At 41.0% G+C, this 24,911-nt stretch overlaps 3 protein-coding genes across 8 annotated transcripts in view; 1 reads left to right on the top strand and 2 right to left on the bottom strand.

Annotated features, from left to right (window-relative positions):
• TECPR2 (tectonin beta-propeller repeat containing 2) overlaps positions 1-4,918 on the bottom strand; it is a 43,256-nt gene extending 38,338 nt beyond the window's left edge. For 2 of the 3 annotated variants that reach the window (XM_077180717.1, XM_077180719.1), the window contains exons 1-2: positions 4,800-4,918; positions 2,301-2,449 (exon numbers count right to left, since the gene is read on the bottom strand). The gene's annotated coding sequence lies outside the window, so the exon portion shown is untranslated. The remainder of the gene's footprint in view (positions 1-2,300; positions 2,450-4,799) is intronic. The other variant, XM_077180718.1, reaches the window with a different exon arrangement.
• CINP (cyclin dependent kinase 2 interacting protein) lies at positions 4,842-22,963 on the top strand. Of its 3 annotated transcripts, XR_013182898.1 has the most exons (6): positions 4,842-4,965; positions 6,197-6,365; positions 7,554-7,680; positions 9,225-9,354; positions 10,805-11,082; positions 22,823-22,963. XR_013182898.1 is itself a non-coding variant. In XM_054635331.2 (5 exons), exons 1-5 carry the CDS (start codon positions 4,959-4,961, stop codon positions 11,005-11,007), a joined length of 636 nt encoding a protein of 211 aa, XP_054491306.2. In that variant the 5' UTR covers positions 4,842-4,958; the 3' UTR covers positions 11,008-11,139. The 3 variants fall into 3 exon arrangements, 2 of the variants coding, with proteins under 2 accessions (XP_054491306.2, XP_054491307.1); XM_054635331.2 differs by lacking the exon at positions 22,823-22,963 and having other exon boundaries at positions 10,805-11,139; XM_054635332.2 differs by lacking the exons at positions 4,842-4,965; positions 22,823-22,963 and adding an exon at positions 5,008-5,832 and having other exon boundaries at positions 10,805-11,139.
• On the bottom strand, positions 13,833-24,775 carry ZNF839 (zinc finger protein 839). 2 transcript variants are annotated; one of them, XM_054634914.2, is made up of 8 exons: positions 24,114-24,775; positions 22,316-23,221; positions 20,319-20,570; positions 19,495-19,587; positions 18,996-19,148; positions 17,738-17,878; positions 16,953-17,091; positions 13,833-15,233 (listed from the first exon to the last, which is right to left on the bottom strand). In XM_054634914.2, exons 1-8 carry the CDS (start codon positions 24,654-24,656, stop codon positions 14,248-14,250), a joined length of 3,213 nt encoding a protein of 1,070 aa, XP_054490889.2. In that variant the 5' UTR covers positions 24,657-24,775; the 3' UTR covers positions 13,833-14,247. The 2 variants fall into 2 exon arrangements, with proteins under 2 accessions (XP_054490889.2, XP_077036835.1); XM_077180720.1 differs by having other exon boundaries at positions 22,316-23,218.
• Between the last annotated feature and the right edge of the window lie 136 nt (positions 24,776-24,911).

Genomic DNA, 24,911 nt, shown 5'->3' with positions numbered 1-24,911 from the left:
GAAAATAATTTCATGCTTGTGAGCAATACTGTAAATATACTTTAGGGAGAATATCTATGAATAACAAAAACAAAGAGTCTGTTTGCCTTCTCCAAGAAAAACAACATAGTCAGAGCTCATCACAGTAACAGCATACTGGCACCTTCAGAAAAAGTTGATCAGGAGGAACGAAAAAATATTCAAAAAATTTAATTAAACCAAGCAATTTTTCTCAGCACTACAGCCTTGACAAGAACATTTTGCAGCAGTAGCTGCTGCTTCTCCTCATGGGTGACTTTGAAACATGGAAAAGAAAAGAAGCCTTCATTCCTTGAGTTTTATTTTGCTATGAACAAGTGCAGTTAACAGAATGGCAGAGAGTCTTGCAGTTTTCCAACACAAGAATTTTGGGTATCTGTAGACAGCAAAGTTTTTGATGGCTGTTTAAGATCTTAACACTGAAGTTTTTCTTTAGCTTCAGCACAGTTAGAACCTCCTTAGAGAAATAAAAAAAGAGATCTGCCAATTGAAGTTAGAAATGCTTCCAAATGCTCACAATTATTCTGTGAACTACTCCTACTTCAATTTGTGATATGTCCTATTGTGCTTGTTTTTAATTCCCTAAGGATGGAAAATGTTTTTTGTTTGGAAGCTTCATACATTGCTTGCAGTGTGTATCAACTAAACTAGAAAAAAAAAAAAAAGCTGTTCTAGTTTAATATCTCCATTATTGTGAAAGGCTCTGGTGCCTCAGTTTTCCAACTATTTCAGTTATTGTGCAAGAGCATTCAGCTCTTGGGCCCTTGGGCCCTGCAACACTTGCTGTCAATATAAAATTGCACTAAGGCCAAAGGGACTGTTTGCAGGACATTGCCCATGTCATACACACGACCACAGGAATAAAAACTGGTTATTTGGCTTATATTGTATCTGCTACAAAAACTGCCAACAGCTACACTAGCACCAGTTGGGAGAAGTTCCTAATTGTGGTAAATTTTACTGCTTGCTAGAGTTCAGAAATTAATTCCACTCTCCTCCAATGTTTACAACCTGTCATGATGTATTTCATGAAATATCAAGACTAGCTGATACATGTGTCCAAACTATTCCTGAATGAAGAGTTCCTTTCAGAGATGTTTACTAAGTTAACAGATAACCTTAGCACATTATGACACTTCCACAGTATTTTCACAAACCACTGATTTCCTATGCTATATGTTAAGTCTCCTACCCCTTTCTTCAGCATTTTCTGCTTTCTATCTACAGTCAACTAAATATAAAAAAGAATCCACTGTTAAAGTCTCATTTGCTGCTCTACATGTGCTATTTTGCCACTTGAGTAATTTTACTAGTCAATGGTCTTTTTTTCTTTTCCCTAATAAAATAAAATCCAGTTTTTGTCCTGAGTCTCACATTTTCTAATCTTCCTCTAACCTCAACTTCTACCACTACCCAGATACTGCCTCATGAATTCCACATATTTTGGTTTTTAAGTCCCCTTTGTGACTCTTGCAATTTGCATCTGTCAGCATCCAAAGCTGCTCTGTAGCTGGAACCATCTCACACTCCTCAGTTACTAGAGGACCTTCCAAGCCCTCAGAATTCATCCTCTTTCTTAGTTTCCACCACTTATTCTTCCAGCTCAACTAAACCATTAAAAACAGAGTAACTGATTACCAGCTATGGAAATATGGAAATTTTTATTATTCAGAAAAAGACTTTTCTTCATTCCTCCACAATAACCCTATCTGCTACCTGATGAACATTTTGGAAGTTTACATTTAATTTTAAAAAAGAGAAAAAAAAGAGAAAGTTTGACAGGGGTTTTTCTTCCTACCCAGAAAACACCATAGAAAGAATTACTTCTTGTCACATACTAAGTTAAATTTGAAAACTCTGCTGTTAGTTAAGGGCTCTCTTCATAAAATTTATATACAATCTCTAATGGCAAAGTAGTCAACAAAAAAATTAAGACTTTGTTCTCTATAACCCATTCACCCTGTACAATCAAAAAAGGGAAAATTTTTTCAATGAACTATAATTTCTTGATATTGCACACAAATTAGTTTCATCTTGAGCTGTTTACAGAGTAACAAAACACTTCTACTGACTGTGTAAAAACAGGTAAGTGAAAAGTTATGTAAACCAAATGTATAAGGGACTAGAACATCTCCCACATGACCTATACATTCAAAACATCTGCACAAATGCCACAATTCTCTGCTTTTGAGCCTGAAGTCTTTCATATCCCTCCAATGACAGCTGTGTATCACATGTAGTCTGTAACAGCTTTAGGATTAATTGTTATCTGTTTTTCCTACCTCATTAATCAAAGGCAAATAGCAGATATAATCTATTTTCTCAGGCAGATTTTGGAAGTGGATGCATGTGTTCAGTCTGTGTCAGCCACAGTTATTCTGAAGTACATAACAGTCATATAGGGCAAAGCAGCTGGTGCTAAGCAGCTGTCCTGCAGAGATAGAGTGGAGAAAAACACCACATCAAAAACCATCACCAGAGTCCTTCCTTCTCAACTCTCAGACTCCACAGTTTCTTAAATACTGCATTCAAGGCCATGCTTTGAAAAGTAGCTTTTTAATTTTTTTCCTTGGTCTTAGAAACAGGAATAAGGCTCAATGCTGCCTAACAGAGACAACTGAAGTGAGAGATAATCCTGTGGTTCAGCAGACAGGCAGTGCCCAAAGCTTCAGTGCCAGGATATGTCACAGACTGACTGCAGGAAACTAAAGCTGTCACTGCATCTCTCTGACCCCAAGGGTCCTGTTCATACTAGAGGGACAACAGCCTCATTTTTAAAAAAATCTTTGACATTAAAACTTACATTTAAGTTCTTCAGAGCACAGACAAACTCCCATATGACCACAGCTAAACACAACAGTCTCTGTTCTCAGCTAGATCCTGCCAACTAAAGAGGAAAGCAGTTTTCTTTTCTAATACTTCTCCCACATTCAGCCCCAGAGCAGGCCACCCCACTGCCACATCTCCAGAGCTTTTCACAGCACAGCGCTGCAGAGCAGAGCAGATAAACACACACCCTGCCAAGGGACCTCTGCTTCATGTGTCCTGCACACAGGTCATGGTTACCTGATTAACTCACACTTGGCTTTACACAATTCATTACATGGTGCATTTTCAGCTTGTGAGAAACAGAGCTCACTCTCTGAAATTTTAGAAGTTTAATAAGGGATAAAAGGGACAATATCCAGCACTGGGGTGTTTGGCAATATGCCAAAAACACACAATTAGCTTAAAACAGTGTTCTTATATATGGTTACATTACAGGAGATACATAAATACCCATAAGAGTTTACACATATTCAAACATTCCTGTGAGTTTAGGAACTCTTTTGCTTGGCTTTAACCTTTAACTTGTCTGCATACCATCTTGTAGATTAAATCAATATATTTTATTTCTTCTTGAGGCTCCATTCTGTTGTTTTGACACTTCCTAATAACCACAGAGTCAGTAGCAAACTTTTCCTCTTGGTGTCCTGCTTCTTGTCACTGTTATCATTCAGATGAAGTGGTCCACAAATATGAGAAATCACATTGCTATTTCACACTATTATCTGAGCTAGTTACCACAAATAAAAGCATTTTAACATTATATAGTTTTTATTTTAATATTATGCAATGGCTTAAGACATATATTGATCACACTATTATTTATATAAGCTATATGGTACATACATAAATTGACAGGTTATATTATACCAAAAAAGCAGTTAAAAGGAAAAATTGTACTATATACAATACAAATTGTAACTATATACAATTGTATACTATATACAATTGCAAATTGTACTATATCGGAATCCTTGTGATCAATAAGAACTTGCAAAAGCTAATACATAAATGCAAAAGCCAATAACTACATTTGTCATTTATAACACAGCTCAAATTATGTTTGGGTTTTTTTCCTCTATACATAATAAAAAATGAATAACAAAACAAAGAATCTAGATTAAGGATGCGGAAAGGGTAGAAAAGGGGAACCTACAATCACTGCACATCATTACAGAGATAGGAAAATTCAGCTGATGGTCTTGTGACACCCTATGAAACCTTCACAGAATCCTGGAATGGTTTGGGTTAGAAGGGACCCTAAAGACCATCCAGCTCCAACCCTCCTGCCATGGGCAGGGACACCTTCCACCAGCCCAGGCTGCTCTGAGCTCCCTCCAAGCTCGCCATGAACACTTCCAAGGATGGAGCACCCACAGCTTCTCTGGGCAACCTGTTTCAGTGCCTCGCTACTGTCACAGTGAAGAATTTATTCCTAGTATCTAACAAATCTGCCCTTCTTTCACTGTGAAGCCATTCCCACTTGTCTTAACCCCCCCTCAAATGGATGTCTTGAGCATATTCTATCGAAACACAGTCAGATGTTTCAAACCTCTCCTTCCCACCAGGTGCCTTCTCGCACCTGTGCGGCTGCAGCCCGGCCAGAGGAGGACAGAGCCCGTGGCTCCCGGCCGGACACCCACGGGGCTGCCGCGCCTGCCCGCCGGCTTTACCTCGGCTTATGCCGGATTTACCACCCAGACACACAGCCCAGGCAAGGGGAGGGCGACGCAGCCCCCCCGGGTAACGCAGCCCCTCCGGGTAACGCAGCCCCTCCGGGTAACGCAGCCGCCAAGCACCGCCCCGAGCCCCCTCACCGAGCGCTGCCCGGGAGCGCCGCCCGCAACAGGCGCCCGGAGGCGGCAGGCCCCGCTGGCGGCGCCCGGGGAGGGGAGCGGGACCAGGCCGGCCCTGAGGGGTCCCCCTCGGCTCCGCGGGGACGCGGCTGCACTCACCGCTCCGGGGCGCGGGCTGCGGCTCAGGAAGGGCGGCAGGGAGCGGCGGCACCGAGCCCCGAGGCGGCGGAGCGGCGGCGGCCCCGGTGCCTGCGCCGCTCGGGGGCCGGGCTGGGCGGGGCCGGACGTGAGGAAACTTCCGCGGGCGGCGGGGTCGCCATGGCGGGTGAGTGAGGGGGGAGCCGCAGGGAGCGAGCGAAGGAACGCGGGAGTAGCAGGGGGCGGCCAGAGGCCGGGTCCCGGGATTTCTCAGCAAACTAACGAGGTTTAAAGCGCCTGTGGTGCTCTGCCAGCCCGCCGGGCTGCTGCTGTCACACCTCGGTGTGCACCGTGTCCAGCACCTCGCTCGTCTGCAATGGGGGGCCCCCATGTGTTTTACCACGTCTCTGTATAAATCTCTTAAGGGTGGGGGTCAAGAGAATTGAGCCGGGCTCTTCTCGGTGGTGCCAACCAGCCAGACAAGAGGCAATGGGCAGAAACTGATGCACAGGAATGATGAACGTGAGGGACAACTTCACAGTGCAGTGACCGAGCCCTGGAACAGATGAGCCAGGGAGGTTGTGGAGTGTCCTTACCTGGAGATATCCGGATGTCCCTGCAGAACTGTCTGGACGCAATCCTGTGCCATGTGCTCTGGGGTGGATGGCCCCGCTTGAGCAGGGGGTTGGACCAGCTGACCCATTGGGGCCACTCCCAACCTGACCCATTCTATGATTTTGTGTGGACTTAATATCTTTCGATGTGATGAACTCTTTTCAGGCATCTCTGTGGATAAAAGTTGAAGCCAGCAAACATTCAGGCAGGGCATTTGGCTTGGCTTTAAGCCCTGCTTTGGCTTCCAGGGCAGGACCTGAGGTGCAAAGGCGGGGCTGCTTTGTGTGATCAGAGGAGGAGCAGAGGGTTCTTGCATGGAGACACCATGAAACGAGGGCTTTGTGCTCGGCAGCAAAGCACCCACCACCTTCAGCAGGACTCAGCCTTTCCCAAACTCTTGCAGCTCACATGTTGCTGTGAATTAATTCTGACATTCGTGGTATGAGCACTGCACACATGCCATTGCTGCCATGATTTCTCTCTGTTGTGCACTGCATTAGCATCTGACTGTCATTTGATGTCAGAAGATTGCTAGATCTGCCAGCACTACAAAGCCACTGCTGTCTGTGCTGCAACTGCACAGCTCAGAATGTGCTTCCACTTCTTTAATAACATGGTTTTCTTGCAAATAGCAAGAGATGAGGAATTAGATTTCACGACCAAGGACAGTTAATGTAAATTCCATTTTACTTTAATCAATATTTACCAGTAAAGCAAGGAGATCCCTCACACAAATAGCTGCTGGACATTGATTTGTTTCTGTATGCTTTAAATGACTTCAATTTCTTTATTTTCTCATACAGCTAAAAGTCCTCCTGATAGTACACCAAGAAGGCCTGTTTTATCTGTCAGTGCAAGAAAAATTAAAGATAATGCAGTAGACTGGCATAATTTAATGATGAAATGGGAGAGACTGAATGATAATGGATTTACTACAGCAAACAAAATAGTCAACATGAGGATCAGTGAGCAGTAAGTATGCTGATACGCACGCATAAAGATAGCATAAAGATTGCTTTTATTGAGAGATTAATCTGCTTTCTTCACTAGAAAGTTCTTTTGGGGGATGGGAAAAGAACATGTCAGAGTGAATAAGCTAGGTCTTAGATCAAACTCAGCAGCTGCATTTTTTTTTGGTTACATAAATTATTTACATTCAAATAATGTCTCATATAGTAATGATATTTGCAAGAAATGGGAAATGTTTATTTTACATAGTCAAATGCAACATATTTTTAATACTTACATAATGTACCAAGTTAAAATCTAATTTTATAAATATCAGCCCATGTGAGTTCCCTTATTCTCTTGCATGTTTTACAGTGAGGCGTAAAAAACCTCAAGTCAAAAGTTCAGAAGATTTTAAGGAAGACTCAGTGATTTGTACAGATAAAAAGTTTTAGTGGTGACAACTTAAAACGAACAAGAAATCAACAAAAATACCACACCACATCCACCATAAAAAAAAACCCACAGAAAAACTGAAAAAAACCCCCACTTTGGTAGAGCTTTTATTTTCATGCTTTAATGGAAAACCTTAACTAACAGGGCTGTGAGCAGCTTCTCCAGATTCCTGACAGCTGAAGAGGGTTTGTCTGACAGGGTTCTGACAGGTACAAGCTGAGGAATATTTTGCTGTAATGGTGCCAGATGTTGCTTTTGCTCTTCAGCAGCTCTGTCTCTCCAGTCTAAGTTTACAGCTGGTGTGAGTCTGCCAGACAGGGCAGGTGTCTGCACAGTGGCTGCTCTGGGGTCACAGATAAATGTCTTGGCTTAAAGTTGCACAAAGGTGAGTTTGTGGTGAGGCTCCAGATTGTCCTGTGGAGCAGCTGAAGCCTGGGCATACCTTGTTGGTGATGAGAGGACAACCTCCAGCACAGGGGCAGGGTAAAGAGGGAAAAAGTGTTATCTTAACACCTGCAAATGTTTTTTCAAGCACGTGTTCTAAGGTAGAGTAGTTCTGTTTTTCTCTGTAGATTGTGGTACTAGCCCCATTTGCCCACATGGCCAGCTATGTTTTTTGCTATTTTTATGTAGGAATTCTCATGAGCAGCCTGTGAGTGAGAGATTTTGTAGGATCAGACCACAAGGATTTTAAATCTGCACTGCTCAAGTAAACCTATGTGTAGTTGTTTATGCTGCCTCATGTTTCTATTTTAGATTTCAGGACAACAAACTGGAGATAGCATGTGATAACAGTGCCACAGAACCTGAAAAGCCAACCCCAAAATATAATGAAGAGCTGGACAATTGCTGTGCAGAATTACTTGAGACCTTAAAGCAAATGGTAATGCTAATTTTTTAGACTTAGTCAATATGAATCAATTCCAAGTGTGCTCAAGTAACAAGAAAATGTCCTGAAGTATTTATTGTAGGCAGAAAATTGGGATTTTCATTCATAGTTCTTTGGCTTAAAATCTAAATAACTATAAATCCAGAGTGCACCATTTATTTGATTGATTGGTAAATTTCTAAGTTGGTTTTACATCTTCTGTCAGCTTATAGTTCTACTCCCTCCTTTGTGTAAAGTGATGTGGAAACAAATCGTGCAAAGAACGCATTCCAAAGGTGCATCCGTTTTCTGTTTCTCATCCTGGATATTCCCTCTGTTTAGAACAAAAGAAACAGCAAAGCATAAAGCAGGGCTCTACCTGCCATCATATCCTTGCAGCTGCCTTTGATCACACATAATGCAGTCATACTTTTAGCCTTCCTATCTGTACTTGCTGTGCAGATCTCCTTCTCTGGAGAGTGGAGTAAGATAATTATGTAACCCAACATTTTTTCTGGATACCTTGCTAGGAATTAATGTCACCTGTCAGTTTGACAGGAAGCAAACAATTTTTTTTCTGCCAGATACCGTAATTTAAAATTCTCATTAAAAATAACTCTTATAGCCTTTTGCCAAAGTGGAGGCCCATTAAAAGAATGGTAGGTTTTTGGTTTTTTTTTCATAGACAGAATACAGACCTCCAGTATTTAGAAAAAGCAGGAAACTGGCTAGATTTCCCTCAGATTTTTTTTCTGTGGTGAAAATGGGGATTTTTTTTTTCCTTGATGCACTCTTGTATTCAGACTACAAATGCATTGATAAAGTTTTTACTCTTCCTGAGGGACAGGCGTCTAAGCAGTCAGTATTAGATTGGATACTAAACATAGTTACTATGACCTAATTTATTTTTTATTCCTTAGGAGTTTATACGAGCTTAAGGTTCATAGATGTATCTGTGTTTTAGCTGCCTGATGTAAGGATACTGCCTGCAAGCTTCATTTTGGTATAAATATTCATACCCAAATGCACAAAGTCAGATGAACTTGAAGGAAGTGGATGGAATGACCTATTTTTTGAAGCAAGCTGTTAGATATCCCTAGATATATTGTCAGTAGTAGCTTTAGCTGCTTTTCTCACCTGCTGCTGATCTTTTGAAATTAAAGTCATCTTGATATGGTAATGTACAAAAAGATCTTGATAGGTCTTGTGCTATACTGGTGTGATGTTTTTCCCCAGTGCTAAATTAGCCTCCTACAGGTAGCCTCTGTGTTGCTGAGGTGAAAAAATGAGAGGGCTTTAGTATATTTCTACATGTGGGAAACAGAAGAATGTCCAAAACAGAGTCATATCTGCTGTGTTCAAAATTTCTAGGTATCTCATATTAAGTAGTCTTTATATAGATTCCAGTTTTGATTCCTGTCTGGAGTTAAAAAAATGGGAGTTAGAAATGTCAATATTAAATAGCTTTAATAAATAGTGTGTTTTCAAAAGATGATTAAGATTATGGTAGCCTAATATTCTTGAGATATTCATTAACGTTCCATGTTCATCATTTTCAGACAAAAATACAACTGAAAATGGAAAAGCTTACTTCGACTACTAAAGCAATCTGTGACTTGGAAACATTCCACCATGGAGCTGGGAATTGCAAGGCTCCCTTCTTTCATACATGGCCCACATCATACTTCTGTAAGTAAAATATTGATTATCTTAGCTAATTACATTGTGTCAGCAGTGTCATCCAATTTATGACTGAAAAATAAGCCCTCTTATCTGGATGTCCTGCCTGAGAGGGAGAGAGTGCTGTCTCCTTTACAATTGACTAATCAATAAACATGTGAATGCATCACTTGGTTTAGGGTTACTGCTGATGACTGCCAAGCATTGTCTGACATGCAACAATTACAGCATAGAGCTGAATTTGTCAGCAGTTTACAGTGTCCAAGCTGCAACAGCCACATCCTCTGCAGGCAGAGATGAATTTGCAACTTGCTGGTGTTAAGCTGCAGGCTTAACTACTTGACTTGTTTCTTGACATTGAAATTAAATCCTTGAATGCAAAAGCAAGCTATACCTCAGTTAATTCTCAAGCAGCCAAAGAAAAATACCTCTGATCTCAGTGTCAATCAAGACAAGTAAAGAAATGTTACACTCAACTGTTAATATTAATTCTTTTAGAGCTCACTTGATGGCAAAAGGTACTGCCTCCCAACTGGTATTACCCCAGTTTCAAAACTGTCTGAATTCAAGAGAAGCCTGATTGCATGCAAACCAACTGCCTTCTTTGTGAAAATCATACCTCTGTGAAGCTCTGCCTCTTAATTCACTACCACAGTTTAGCAGGAATCTTAATGTATTAGTTTCTGCCAGCCTCAAAGAATAAGAATGACAAAGACAACTGCTGTCAAAACACCCATTGTGACTGAATCATTTAGTGATGCTGTCTACTCCATGAAAGACTAAATCCTTCTGAAGGCAGTGATAGTTCAGGCTAAGTTTGAAGCACAAGCTCAGTCTCTCTTTAAAAATACTTTGTGTGGTTATTTTTTAGGAATTCAAACAATGAAAGATTACTGATGCATTTTAACCTCCCTACCAATTTTACTAACATAATTAGTAACAGTTTCTACAATAAACGCTTTGGTTTTGGTCTTTTGGGGTTTTTTTATTGTTCCTTTTCACTACTGGTATTACTTATTGGTGATCATAAGTGCTTCACAGCATGTGAGGGCATCCTTAAGATTAGCTAACATCAAGAACAACTCTAAAATGTGAAGCTTGTATTGCAGGATAGCGTTACCAAATTTTAAAACCAAATTTCAGTTATTTGAGGAATAAACTGATTATTTTACAGTGAGTCCTGAGAACCAATACCACTGCTTATTCTATAATTAAATGTGGACTCATGTCAAAATCAGAAGTGTGTAAAATACATCCCAGAGCTGAGGAAATTGTTTAGCATTTTATATTCTAATGTAAAAAATATCATTAATGCTGTAAAAAAAAGATAGCTACAATTGGGGAATAGCTTATGTAAGGTAGGGTTTTTTTATGATCCATGTATTACAAGTATAATTTACCTTTTAGAGAATTGCTGAAATGTTCTGGTCAATGTGCTTGGTTTTTCAATCCATTTCAGATGAGGTTTGTCTGAAGCTGTCTGAAATGTACAAGAAGGAACTACAACTCAAGCAAACCATTGTACAAGACATTGCTCATTCTGCTGACCAGGATCTGATGATGGTGTATTTATCCTCGTGGCTGTACCAGCCTTACATTGAGAACAGCAGCATGCTGCTGCTTGAAGCCATGCTGCTGGAAACAGGACACAGGCAGTGCTAGAATTCCACAGGTTACATGGCTGCCTTCTAGTGATGCTAATATGAAACTGAACTGACATATTGCAAGGCTTACCAAGTAAGTTGATTTTTTGTAAAACTTATTAAAAATATTTTTCTCTATTCATATTCCTTACTTTGTCTCAGCTGGTACTCCTTTTTCTGCGTGGGACAAGCTAGTTTTGGTTGTTTTTATCTATTTTAAGGGCAACACAGAGGTTACAAGTAGGAGGCTAAGTCCTCTGTAGTCAGAAAGAGATAAGCACTGCTTAGTAGTCTGGGGGATTCAATGCATTTAGAATCTACAGCAAAAGATGTTACTTCCTCCCAAGTCTGGACAGCCTAAAGTACCCACATGGTCCCTTTTGCCACAGAAATTCAGCACTTCTTGATCTTCCATGGTTTTGTTTTTTGGTTTTTTTTTTTTTTTTTTTTTTTTTTTTTGCAAGAATTAACAGGGCAAATGTTTTTGTACTTGATTTATAAGTGGAGGAAAGCACAAAAAGAATCCAAAAGGATCCACATAGTTTGGTATGTGATTTTGAAATGCTGCTGCAGACAATAGTGTGAATTCTGGTTTGGTTTTGATTCTGGTGTTGTTGGGTACATCACCCTCAAAGAGTCATCAAACCTGAACCAGCACCCAGGGAAGGTTTAGTACAACTCAGCATTCTACAGTCATTATATAATAAGGTAATAAGGTCTTGTCCCTTTTAATTAATTTTAACTTTTTTTTTTTTTTTTGGTAAGAGATGTTTCATGAAAGCATCTGTGAATAAAACAAAACCTGCTTTAGTCAAGGCTGTATCCCATCTTGTTTGCTCCTGTCATAGGGCTCAGTGAGTTTTTCCTTGGGTTACTGATACTGATGTCAAGTGGTTTTGGTTTGAAGGTGTGTCTGTCCCTCTGTACTGATAGGAAAAGCAAGGTCACTTTCCTCATTAGCCCCAAGCTGAAACTTTGGGGTTAGTAAGGGAAATTCATCAGTTTCTTGCAGTAACAGGACAGACAGGCATGAATTAAAAAGTTTTCTTGAAAAGTTGTTCTGTTAACTATGAGGTTGTTTCTGGCAGCTAATAAGAGTTCTATTCTTAACCCACAATTCCAGCATCTAAAAAGAAATTCTGCTGTAGCTCAAGGAGAATAAAGTTAGGAATAGCTTTGTTGGGTTTTGTTATTTTTTCAGTGGAAGTGTTCCACTTAGTTTAACAGCCACCTTAATTCATCTGAGTTGGGCCAGACCTGTGTCACTATGGAAACATCTCAGTACTTCAGAAATATTTTCCAAGGAGAAAAGATTGATTCACATATAGAACTGTTCTTTTAAGATGAGAGTAGGTGTATTATATTTCCCAGCATGTGCAAATTGATAGGGAAGGCAAAATTGAAGCAAGTTTTCATTTTCTCCACAGGTGGAAATTGTGGTTTGTTCTCATTTCTTAAGAGGAAAAAAGCTCTTCAGGAAGGGGTTTTCATATTCACAGGCCCTCTTGTTTATTGACTGTTGTTGGGCATTGGAAGATTACTGCAAAATCATTGCAGAGATGTTTTGTCATTCTAGCTCTAAGTAGTTGATTGTTATATTTGTAGCTCTCAAATATAATTATTGGACAGTCAGCACAAAAGAGTATCATAAGGAATTGCTCACTGCAATGAAAGACTTTGAAACACCAGCAGAACTTTGCTTTGTATGCTACCTTCACTTACAAGGTAGGTCTGTATCCTCTGGCAATTACCACCTCCTAAAAAAAGAGGGGGAAAACCCCAAAACAAATAGTAACTCATTAATAACTCATTAATGTACAGTATCTTCAACAACTACTCATAAAAAGCAACATTTTGCATAATCAAATTCATCTTCTACTTATGCAACCACAAAAAAAAAACACCAAACAAAAAAGCCTAACCCAACTATGCTTAAAGGGACATAGTAGAGCAGTTTATTTAATCTTTAAGTTGTCTTCTGTTTAGATTCAATTTTAGTGTTTTTCTTTGCGGTGACAATACCATGAAAAAAAAAAATCAGAGCTCATACTCAATTTAAGAATAACTCTCCTGTCCTTGGCAGATTTGTCTGATTGTCCCAGTAGTTGCACCTACTCAGCAATGAGGTGACACACACATTTTAAGGATATGTTACCACTTTTCAGTAATGTCTGTTCATTTAATGCTGTTCTTTTTCACCTGCTAAACTTTTTGAAAGAAAAGACAGTGCCCTGGACAAGATGCTGGTAGGAGGTCTCCACAAAAATATAATCTGATCCAAGGATCATATTGAAAGTATGACAAAAATTCAAGTAATTGGGCAAGTTTTCTCCCTGCCTAGAGCAACAGTCCCTTTGTATTATGATTAAACAGTACAAGGTAGCATGGAGTTACTGCAAAGGTTCAAGTGTAGAACTCATAAAGAATGCATCATCTGAAAGGGGAAAAAAAGTGTAATAGCACTCTAACAAAAATAGGCCATGACAGACTAAAGCAAAAAAAGAATTTGGTACCTCATTAAAGAAAATTAGATCACTACTTATGCAGCTTCCCATTTATGTTTACCTAACAGCATATTTTAGAGGTGTGGCTGTACATTAGACAAGCAACTTAAACACATTTCCAACTGTTCAGTACAAATCAGATCTTGTTTGAGGCTATTTTTGTCTCAACTCAGTGAATGCTTATTTCAGTAAGGATCAGCTAGGCTGTCACATTGTTCCCAGAATGCCCAAGTTTGTGGATTATACTTAAACCTGCTCATTTTTCCAGGCAGATTTATGTGCATCAAGTCTAGATGCTAATGAATATTCAAGGTAGCTTTTAAAAAGCACAATAACAGTGTTTTGTAATCTCAGTGGCACAGAAAATGCACATTTTTAATATAGCTTTTATTTTACCCATATACAGCTTGCCAGTACACAGCACATCACTGCTGCACAGCAGTACAACTTACTGCATTTTGAGATGGCTAGAGAGAAAAGGAATTACGTAACAAAAGGGAACAGTGCAAGTTTTAGGGTTGACAAGATTTCCACTTTCCACCCATCCCCAACATATAAAGCAAATAGAACAATGTTAATTCTAGAATTTTTGGTTGCAATGCTGCTAAATTTATATAAACATAAGTTATAAAAAGTACAGGGCATAGAAACAGTTTACAAATAAGTTAAATTTCAATTATCTCAGTATTCACATTAGAAAAATATACATCTTATAATCAGTCTTTTCCAGAAGAAAGCTTATAGGGGTTTTTAATTTATGGCTCCAATTCACTTTGTGAGAGCAAAATATCTTCACTTTGGCCACCTGCTTCCATTGCCAGTAGTGCTTCCACCGTTTCCAAAGGTATCCCTTGGGGTGTGCGAATGTGCATTGTAGTACCGTTGGAATCAGTCACAATGACGATGCCTTCTGCCTGAGACAAAACAGCAGTGTCTGGATGAGACAAGATAAGCCCATCTGAAGTCTGAATAAAAATCTGTTCGTGTCCCTGAGACAAAAAATCATGGCTCTCATCAGAAATCTCAAAAGCTACAGTTTCATCTACAGTAACTGTATTTGCCATCTCGTGTGCTTCCTCTGTCTCACAAGAATATTCACTCTGGTGTTTGAAAGCGTTTTCCTGGTTCCCATGAGCAGACAGGGAAGCTCCCTGGCCAGGGTGTGATTCAGCCTGAGCACTCTGGGGGTAGTTTATTGGCACAACGTTTGTTGAAAACACCTTCTCAAGTTCCTGCATCTCATCAGTCACATCAGCATTATGGAGTTGCTCAGAACGTTCTTTAATTGCAAAATTCGGGATTTCTTCTTGCAGCTGATGATATTTTGGACTGTGACCGTTTTCTGCAGTCGTTGTTAGGCCAGTGCTCTGCCTGGCCCCTGCCTGCTCCATCAGGGAGCTGTGGAGCTCAGGAGCTGCCGGTGCCCGCGCCGCGCTCCCGCTCACAAAGCGCGCCCGGACCGACCCGGCCGAGCCGCCTGCTCCCACGGGCAGCACCGCTCCAGGGTGCAGCAGAGATCCTTCACCTGCCACGCCTGCTCCCTGTATCCCTGCAGGATGGGGATACTCCATCCTCATTTCCACACTTTGGGAGAAGGGACCTGAACTTTCACCATCGATTCCAACTCCTGAATCAGCAAGTGAGTTATGTTCCTCTGCTGTCTGTAACGTACTTCCAGCTGTACAGCAGGTGATATGCCTGTCTTCTGAAAGCAGGATTTCTCCATTTAATGGATTAAAACCTGAAAAGGGGGAAGAAGTATTATTTTGTTGGGCAATCTAATATTGCATGCCAAAAAACCTATATTTCAGCAATAGTTTTGGAGGAAAAGCTAGACTACTTCCCTACTTTGCTTCCCCCAAATTAGCAAACCTGAAGCACTTTACAGGAGTTTCATAGAACTTCCCAATGAGAAAGTCATTATAAAATATAAATACACAACTATAAAATTATAAATATAACTATATAAATATTAAAAAAATAAAAATAAATATAAATAATAATAAAACTTCTTATTTTTGAATAGTGATCGTTTATCAAGTATTTCTATATTAATATAGAAATACTTAGAGAGTACTAGAGACCTTACATTTAGAGGCAGCATTTTTCTGTTCATCCTGAAAACAACCTGGGCTGAAAGGCAAACTCAATTTTCTTCCATCTGTCATGCAGCCAGTAATATTAAAAGATAAGAACTTTACCAGGCACAAACTTGTCAGCTGCTCACCCTCATCACTTTTAGTAAGTCGATGGAAGCATTTAAACTTCTGTTTAAATTTCTGTTCCTCATCCTGAACTCAGACACGTCATCAGGTTGCTACATATTAATTAGCTGTGCTAAGAGCCCCTGCAGCACTTTTGTCCTGTGCCAGAAAAGGTAAAAACCACAAGAAATGCAGTGTTCTACCAGTTACTTGACCTGGACCTGACCAGGGTCCCAAGCCCTGAAAGTAGTTGGACAATAACTACTAAGCTGCAGTAGTATGAGCTGTCAGTTTTTATTATTAAAGCTCAAAATGAACAAGTAAGTTGGTCTGGTTTTGGATTTTTTTTTTTTGTTATGAAAGATACCACTGCACAAAAAAGGGACTAACACTGCAGAGAGGACTATTTTTAACATTTTGCACTGTAGACTAGCAAACACCCTACTAGCAGGTGCAAGCAAAATGTAATTTTAAAAACTCCTAGCCCAGAAGAAAATCATAGTGCAGCAAGAGGTAAGCATGGTCATGCAGAGAGCCTTTCAGAGAAAGAAAATGTAATGGAGGGAAACAAAAATAACCATTGACTAAAAAGCATACAAAGGGCAAAAGCAAAGGCACTTAGAGCAACACCAAAACAAGGTATTTACAAAGTGGATGGTACTGATAGACACATCTTACTAGAGATTTACTTTCCTTTCACTGTTACCCTGCTAATCTGAAGGGCAGCAGGATGAAACATGAAGAAGGAATAAAAAGAAAGGCAACCACCTGAAGACTGTGGTGCCAAATGGTGCCTCAATTCCAATACAAGATGTATTCCAGTGATTGATACAGGACAGCCTACACCAGCTCTCCCTTTCCCCAAGTTCCACAAAGCTCTGGTAATTCTGCTGTTGTAGCTGGCTGGGGCCAGAGGAAGGACGTGCACTGTCCTTCCTCTGCTCTCCCACAGCTGACACAAAGGTTGTGCACTCAGAGGGACAGGACAGACAGGAAGCACACAGCAGAGGACATTACTATACTCATAAGTAGTATCAATCACTGATTATCATGCATCCAGCACTGAGCTACTGCTGTCTGCATCATCTGTAACTTCTCCCTCCTCATGAGGCCTTTTCCAGTTAAACAGCTGCTTTTGAAGGACCTGGGAAGCAAGTTAAGAGATGAAACTGGAAGACAAAAACCACAGTAGCTTGAAGAACAAAGATTTGTTCAGCTCCTCCATGAACAGAACTGGAAAAATCTGAAGAAGTTACCATCTTTTTCAAACAGTGTACACAAATTCCCACTCCTTTCTTTCACTTCATCTTGACTGGCATAAGCGTTGTTCACATTTTCTATTACATCTTCTAACTTGGTCCTTTTGGCTGGTGGCAGCAGTTCTTCCCCTGAGCTCTGTCAATACAAGAATGATTAACTGCAGCCTGTAACAGTTGACAATACTGGAAAAGATAACTGTGGGAACATCATGGCAGTGAACTGCTGATCCCTGAAAACAGGATTTACACTAAAGGTCTTCCTAAGGATTTAAACACAGCTCTAACACTTGACCAAAACTCCAAAGGGACAAAACACAGCTCTCTGCTACAGCACAAACAGACTGAAGCTCATCAACTGACTTGTCAGAAAGAAGTAAGCTGTTTTCATGCCCCTCTATCCAATTAGCAATCACTTCTCCAGTGTCTGAACCTGCTGTAGGTTAGGCCATTTCCTCTAACACAGGCTGGAATCTGTGGAGCCCCCAGTTACCAGCACCTCAATTAAGTTCTTTTGTCCCTATATCAAATACCTGTAAGTCTTTGATACTCTGTCCTGAATGCTACCAAGTGTCCTCCCAAAGCCCATACTTAGTGTCCTAGTTCATATGCCCTGCTATGATAGCACAGCAGAGAGTATTTTCAGTATTTCTAAACACCACAAAAGCCTTACTTTAACATGACTCAGATAATACCAGCATGATTTTGTAAGGAATAATTATGTATTTTTAAAAGTTTTAATTGGTCTTAGTTTCACTGTTAATTTCCACAAAGGTGTTCCATACCTCAGCTAACCGTTTTTGTCCCAGCACCTCCACAGGCACTTGCTCACTGACCATTTTAATGACACATTGTGAATAAGGGTCTGCACCTTGCATCTTCTGTTCTCCACTGAGTATTTCTGTGATTCCTAGAGATTCAGCAACCTTCAGAAACAGATATAAGGGAAAAAGTAAAAGTTAGCCTCTCAGATCTGAATACCTACATGCTGAAATACAGATTCATTTTCTTAAAACTGAACTAGAACTACATCTTGTCTAGCCTGACGATCACCTCAGCTCAATGCAAGTATTTAGACTCCCATGTTTTCTACCAGCCTTCACAGTGACACATGAACATGACCTTCATCTGAAGGTGATTGTTAACAGGCAAACTTGAAAGAATTATGGCTATATATAGAATCCAGGGACAGTTACTCAGAGCAGTGTTTAATAAAGATTATTGAGACTCTCCACCATATTAAAAATATTCAAGTCTTCTGTTTAGAGTATCTCTGTGTAGTTAAGGATTTTCCCCCCTCCTCATGTTCCATTCCTGTGCTTCAACCTTACTTAGGTGTGCTACTGTCCAGATTCTCAAGGCTAGGTTGTTTTGGGGTTTGGTTTGGTCTTGTTCTTTTTTAAAGAGCATCATTCTATACTAAGAATGAACACAGAAGAGAAGCAAGAAAGAGGTTTCATCTGTCTTTCCAGATAGAGCTCCATAAACAATCAATCTGGAATCACTGAAATAATAGTTTGCAATTTTATTAATGTAGTCACTACCTTTCATGTTTGTTAATGTGACTGGAAACCGCATAGATGCATTCAGTTTGCCCTCATTTTAAAATGAAATGACTTACCTCTTTAAATGAAGATCACTCATTTTAAATATAGACCCTCCCCTCCTTCCTGATCAAACATCAGGATGTACTTTGATTAGTGGTTGATGCCAAATAAACCTTGCAGTAACATGCAGCTTCATACTACTCTAGATATGCAAGGCAGGCATCAGCACTGCTAGAAATGTTTTTTATCTTTCTAGTTGTATCCACTGACATAAACTAGAATTGAAGTTTTATTATGGATTTCTTTTTCTTCTTGGTAAGTTGTTGGACTTTTCACAATAATGCCTATTTTTGCTAATTAAAAATCTTCTTGTTTTCAAATAAATTTACCTGCACAAGAAAATTAATTATCAGAGAAAATTAAAAATGCAAGGCATCTAAAATAAAACAAGCAAACAAACCAACCAATCATAGTTCCAAACAGAGTGCTTTATTACCTTAGCATCTTTTATTTCAACAGGCTGTTGGCAATTCAGAGAATCAGAATTACTGAGGTGATCATAAGCCATTTTCTTTACCATGTTATGCAAATCTTCAAACTCCCTATACACATCTGGAAAGTAAGCTTTGGCTGGATGTCCTTTTTCCACCTAGAAATAAGAGGGGAATAAAAAAGGGCTTGTTTCTCCCTCCCCTATACATTAAAAAAAGATTAAGATCTGTCAATTGTGTTCTGTTCAACATTTTAAAATAGAAACATTCAAGTCAAAAGACTATGGAATGTTCAAAATGCCACTGAACCAGGCAGCAAAAAGCAAAGCTTTGAGTTGAGACTTACCAGAGTTTTGCCTGTGTAAGACTGAAGTGATGTGTGGAACATCTACATACTGCATGATATTAATTCAGGAAATTCAATTATGTCTCAAAAGGAATCTTTTTATGTGTACTAATGGACATTTCCCTAAAATAATTTAATATTTCTACGTAAAAACTCACCTTCATCAAGAGGAATTCATACACTGTAACAAGCTTTGTAAGACGTGGGAGAGCCAGCTCCATTAAATCTTCATTATCACATTGTTGTATTAGCTGTCAAAAGCCAGAATGAGATTATTAGGAAAAAGCAGCCCACACATTATGCACCCCATTTTCAGAACATAAAATATCACTACTTTTTTTGAAAGATATGCTGTATGTTTAGGCAGCTTTAAGAACAGATGTAAACTAACTCCAAAATGGAGTAAGTTACAAAACCTCAGAATAGTTACTACTGACGTACAGACAAAACTCAGTCCCACAAATGTTGCCAATTCATAGAAAGAACAGCAACTTCAGTAGCTTTAGTAGCCATAAAGGATCTATAACACACAGAAAATAAAGAACATGTTGTGTTACTTGGATTTTAACCCCCATTCTATCCTCCCCCAAGACCTTCTTTGTGGGTTTGTTTTGGTTTTTTTGGGTTCTTTTCATTATTATTTCTTTCACTGTGTTGGAGGAGATACTAGCAGTAACTTTCCTTCTCCAGAAAAAGGGTAGCAAGAATATATCTACATGTCAGAAGTCCATTTCCAAACCCAGTTCCCATTTTCCCTTTTTCCAGTATTCTGCTGGAAGTATTTTTTCCTTAAAAGACAATGTTTTCTTCTTAGAAGCCATCTAAGGCTTTCATCTTGTCCATACATGAGGATATATATAAAAAAAAATTTAAAAAATGATTCATTGAAAATAAGTGATTAATTAAAAAAGGGAGGGGGGAAATTGGGGTGGGGTAAAAATACTTAAAACACTTACAAAGTAATTGCAGAAGAGAACCATACCTCTTTTAACCTAGCTTTTCTTCTGAATACATTGTGTTCTGCTGACACACTACTAAGTGACTTTGAAGGGGACTGACCAGGTCTGCTAAGCCTTCCAGAACACCTGGATCTTCCACCCATCCTGGGTCTACCACGTCTCTTTGGTCGTCTGGGTCTTCCAGGTCCTTTTGGGGTTACAGGTCCCCGGCGTCCTGAACTGGTTTCATTTGGTTGTTCTGCCAGCAGGTGTCTGCTTTCCTCACACTCTGATGCCTTAATTAAAAGGAAAAGTGTTTATTCACCATTTTAAACAATTTTGAGGAAGACGGTTTTAAAATTAAGTTTGCATCTATGCAAATAATAAATAGCATATTTAAGAAACTCATAGCTGGATACAAGCATAACTTGCAAAGAAAGTTGTGGAATAAGTCCAACACATGAGTAAGACTGCTACTTCTGCATCACATATATGCCATTATTTGCAAAGTTAGCATTTTTGAATCACAAGATGTCATACAAAATAAAAAGATTAAATAAACATAATGAAAGAGGTGGTTTAAGTGGGTTAAATACATTTAATATTTTTGAAGTAAAATATATCCTCTTTAGATAAAGATGTAGAAATAAAACTTAATTAGCAGTAAAACATACTCAAAGAATAATTTGGGTTTCATTGTAACTATGTCAAAGCATGAAGACTTTATAAGAAAGGCAAAAACTCTGACACCATGAACACTGACAAGCCCAGTAATTAAATTCCAAAATGTACTGCCCAGTTACCACTTTTCAAAATCCTGTCTTCCCTAGGAACACAGCTAGGAAGCAGCTTCTCTTATAAGATCATACAGGAACTCAAAGTATCTTTTATATGTTTAAGTTATAATGATAATTTCAGTGTAAAACTTTTTAACTGTTCACAGCAGTGACTTCTTACTTAAGCATCTTCCCCTTCCAAGCTAGAATTTCTAAGAATGTTCCAGCATCTTTCAAGAAATTAATTTATAATAGTACTGAGTTACATCAGGCTTCTTTGCATAATCTGTACATTTGCATCCCAGTATTCAGTAACTCCCTACTATTCTACTGATTAGGAAAGCTCTATAAATGGCAAATTTATGACAGTTCTATCCAGGGATTAAATTACTAAATTAGTTCTAAATTTGACACAGGATTAGGGGTTGAGCATGGGGATCTTGATTGCCTTCCTGTCTGTATCAAACAACTACAATAATTCAGAGAGCAGACTTCAGTACTCTGCAATTCTTTTTTTCCAGAGATGATAACTGAGTGTAGAGGATGAGGGAAGGTTTGTTTCCTGTACATTTCCACTTTGCTGAGAACAAATTCACGATTACAAAGACAAGTAATAAATGTGACACCCCTACATCTAAACAAGTACTTTTTCCTAACCAGCAGCTGCATCAGCTCTTGCTGCAAAATGTTAAGAGTCATTTCAATATTAAAAGAGAAACCTTTCTTTGAAGTGACCAGCTTAGAACATCACAGGAAAAAATTTGCAGCTGAGGCAGCTTCTACCCTAGAGGGTGGAATTTCACCAGTGTTTGGTGTGCAGCGTTTCAAAGCCTCACTTTGAAAACCTGCTCTAGGAAAAGTTGTAGTTTACTGCTATGTTCCAAATAAGAGATTTTTCTGTGATGACATTATTTCAGCAACAGAAAATGAGAGCAGATGATGTGTTGCTGTCATGCTAAAGGCTGTAACTGAACAACAGTGTTCTTATCCAGAGAAGAATGTCATTTATGCAGACAAGGTGAAAACTGTATGTCAGAAACACAGTAGGAAACGAATACTCAGTGAACATTTAGTTTTATGTGTCTGTGCAAGAGTACTATTGCTGCAGCACTGCAAAAGACAATTTGAATTTTAAAGGACTTCAATGGGAAATTTGCCTAATGTAGTCTATCAGTGGACATTTCTGAGCAGTACAAGACTGTGCAGCTATAGCACTGCCATTCTACTTTCCACAGAATTGACAGATTTTCTAAGTAACACTTTACCTGTTCTCCAGCCTTTGAATCAACAGTTTCTTCCAGACTGGTATCTAGTGCTTTTTCATGACTTAAAGTGACAGCAATTGAATCCAAATGTGCTGGACTCATCATTTCCTCTTCCACAAATAAACTTCCATTAGGCTTATTTAGAGGTATTTTCTGAGGTAAAGGCTCCAGCTGTCCATGGTCTGGGTTAAGTTTATAATGTCTGGCTAATCCTCCTTTGCCTATGTAAGATTTTTCGCAAGTCTGACATTTAAACGTTTTGGGTTTCAGATTATAATTTGAAGAACTGAATAATGCATCCTTTCCCTTCACCTTTCCTTCTTCATCATCTTCTATACTCAGCTCAGAGTAGTCATCAGAATCAGACTGATGACCATCAGCCAAATCCTCCATTTTAATGAATTTATAATCTTTAGCTTTGTATTTTGGGGGGCGTGAAATCCGTCCAGAACGAGTTTTCACCTTCAAGGATTTCTTTAACTTGTCATCCTTTTGCTTTTTTTCAAGGCTTGGTGTACTTGCTGAACTGGCTGCAGCCACGGTAGGTTTTGGAGACCTTGAAGCTGATGCTGTGGCACGAGAAGCCCTCTGTCCATTCACCATCTTGGATGGGGGAATCTTGTCCCCAGACACTGAGCCGTGAGATGGGAAAGGCCTCTGCATAAGCAACTGAACTGGAGACTCAGAAGAACTATGCAGGAGTAGCTGCTGCTGCTCAGTTCCTGAAACAGGCTGTATCCTAATTATCTGGGGATTAATAATGCCAGCTCCTGGTATGCTAGATTTCCTACCAACTGGCTGACTCAGCGTTATAGTTTTGGACTGGATTGGTGCCAATGATGTCATTGGCCCTTCAGTTTCCTTCATCTGTCCTGGCTGAACTTGGACACAAATGGCTTCCAGCTGCTTTTGTGGAAAAAAGGAAGAGTTGCAATTACACAAATACAGTATTAATAAATAAGTACAATACTTATTGAGATAATAAACACATTCCCTTAAAGCAAAGCGTGAAGAAACCGCTGCACATCATTAACTTTCCATCTTAATGCATCAAAGCAGATTCCCTCCCTTCAAGCTATGGGTTTTCCTGCACATTTTCTGCTGTGACTGCAGTTCAAGTAAAGCATGTTAAATTTGCTCTGAGGCCATGTCACAGCTTTGTTTCCTGCTAGCAGCCCTGTCTGGAGTAGCAGAGTCAATGCCATCACCAAGGCACATTCATAACCTTCAGCAAACCCCACACACGGGAAAACTACAGTCTGCTACATGACACAGGCCAAACACGCAGTCCAGCACATCCTATAATGTGTGTTCAGCTCACAAAAACTTTGTGGTGATGATTCACAGAATCAGATGCTACTGTTCATCTCCCTCACAGTTTCTCTGCCTCAACCAAATTTCTGCTTCAGTTCAAATCAATCACTTCACAACCTACACCCCAAAGGTGGGTTGAAAGCCCAGGGACTGTCACCTGCAAGAGGCATGCAGTAACTTCCTGCGCATCACCACTTAACCACTAGGAAACAGCTCTTCTAAGCTGTTCTTGGCTGCACGTGTTGTCACACCGAAATACTGACCACAGCAGCTATTAGCTACATTCAAACACGGAATTTCCCAAACCACATTGAAAGCTGTGCCTTTGAGCTATGGAAGTGGAGTCTACACCCGAGGGGAAGTGTGACTGAGGAGAACGGGGGGAAAAAAAAAAATATATATTAGAAAGGATTAAACCCGCCGGAGCCGTGGCTTTCATCACCAACGGAGCGCCGCAGCCTCCCTCCCCCAGCCCCGGGGTTACCTTCTGCGGGAGGAGGCGGGCGGCCGCGGCCCTGCCCTGCTGCAGGGCGACCTGCTGGGCCACGCTCTGCAGCTGCCGGGCGGCGTTCTGCATGATGCCGCCCGCGGGGCAGGGCTGCGGCGGGGCCGCCGCCGGCTTCAGCTGCTCCTGGGCCTTGCTCACTTGCTCGATGACCCGCCGGAGCTCCGCGGGGGCCAGCGGCGCGGCGGCGGGACGGGGCGGCGGGGTTGGCCCCGGGCTCTCCAGCAGCCGCTCCAGGAGCCGCCGCTGCTCGCCGGCGCTCAGCCCCGCGCTCTCCGCCGCGCTCCCGTCCGTCCGCAGGTACAGCACGGTGCCGCTCGCCGCCGCCCCCCCGCCGGCTTCCAGGGCGGCCAAGCTCTGCACCAGCTCCTCCGTCACCGCCAGCAGCTCCGCGCCGCTGCCGCCGCCCTCCTCTCGCCCCGCCGCCGCGCCGGGGGGTGCCCCGCCAGTCCCGGGGGGCTCGTCCTCAGTGGGCGGAGGGGGCGGCAGCGCCCCGGCGCCCCCCGCCCCGGGAGCCGCCATCTTAGCAGGCGCGGGCGGGCGGGCGCCGCATCGGCGGCTGCCCCCGGCGGTGTCGGCAGCGCGGGCGATGCGCGGGGCACCGGCGGCGGGGCCAATGGCGCCCCCGGCAGCGCCCGCCGCGCCCCCCGGGGCGGGGCCGCCCGGCGCCGACGGCGGCTCGCGCGGGCTAAAACCGGCGGAGGTGCGCCCGGAGCTCCTGGCCCCGGTGGGACTGAACGCGGGACCCGCGGGCGGAGTTACCGTAGTTGGGTTTGC

Source organism: Agelaius phoeniceus, chromosome 6 (genome assembly GCF_051311805.1).
Source record: "Agelaius phoeniceus isolate bAgePho1 chromosome 6, bAgePho1.hap1, whole genome shotgun sequence".
In the NCBI taxonomy this organism is placed as follows: Eukaryota; Metazoa; Chordata; class Aves; order Passeriformes; family Icteridae; genus Agelaius; species Agelaius phoeniceus.
This window is presented reverse-complemented; position numbering and strand designations above follow the sequence as displayed.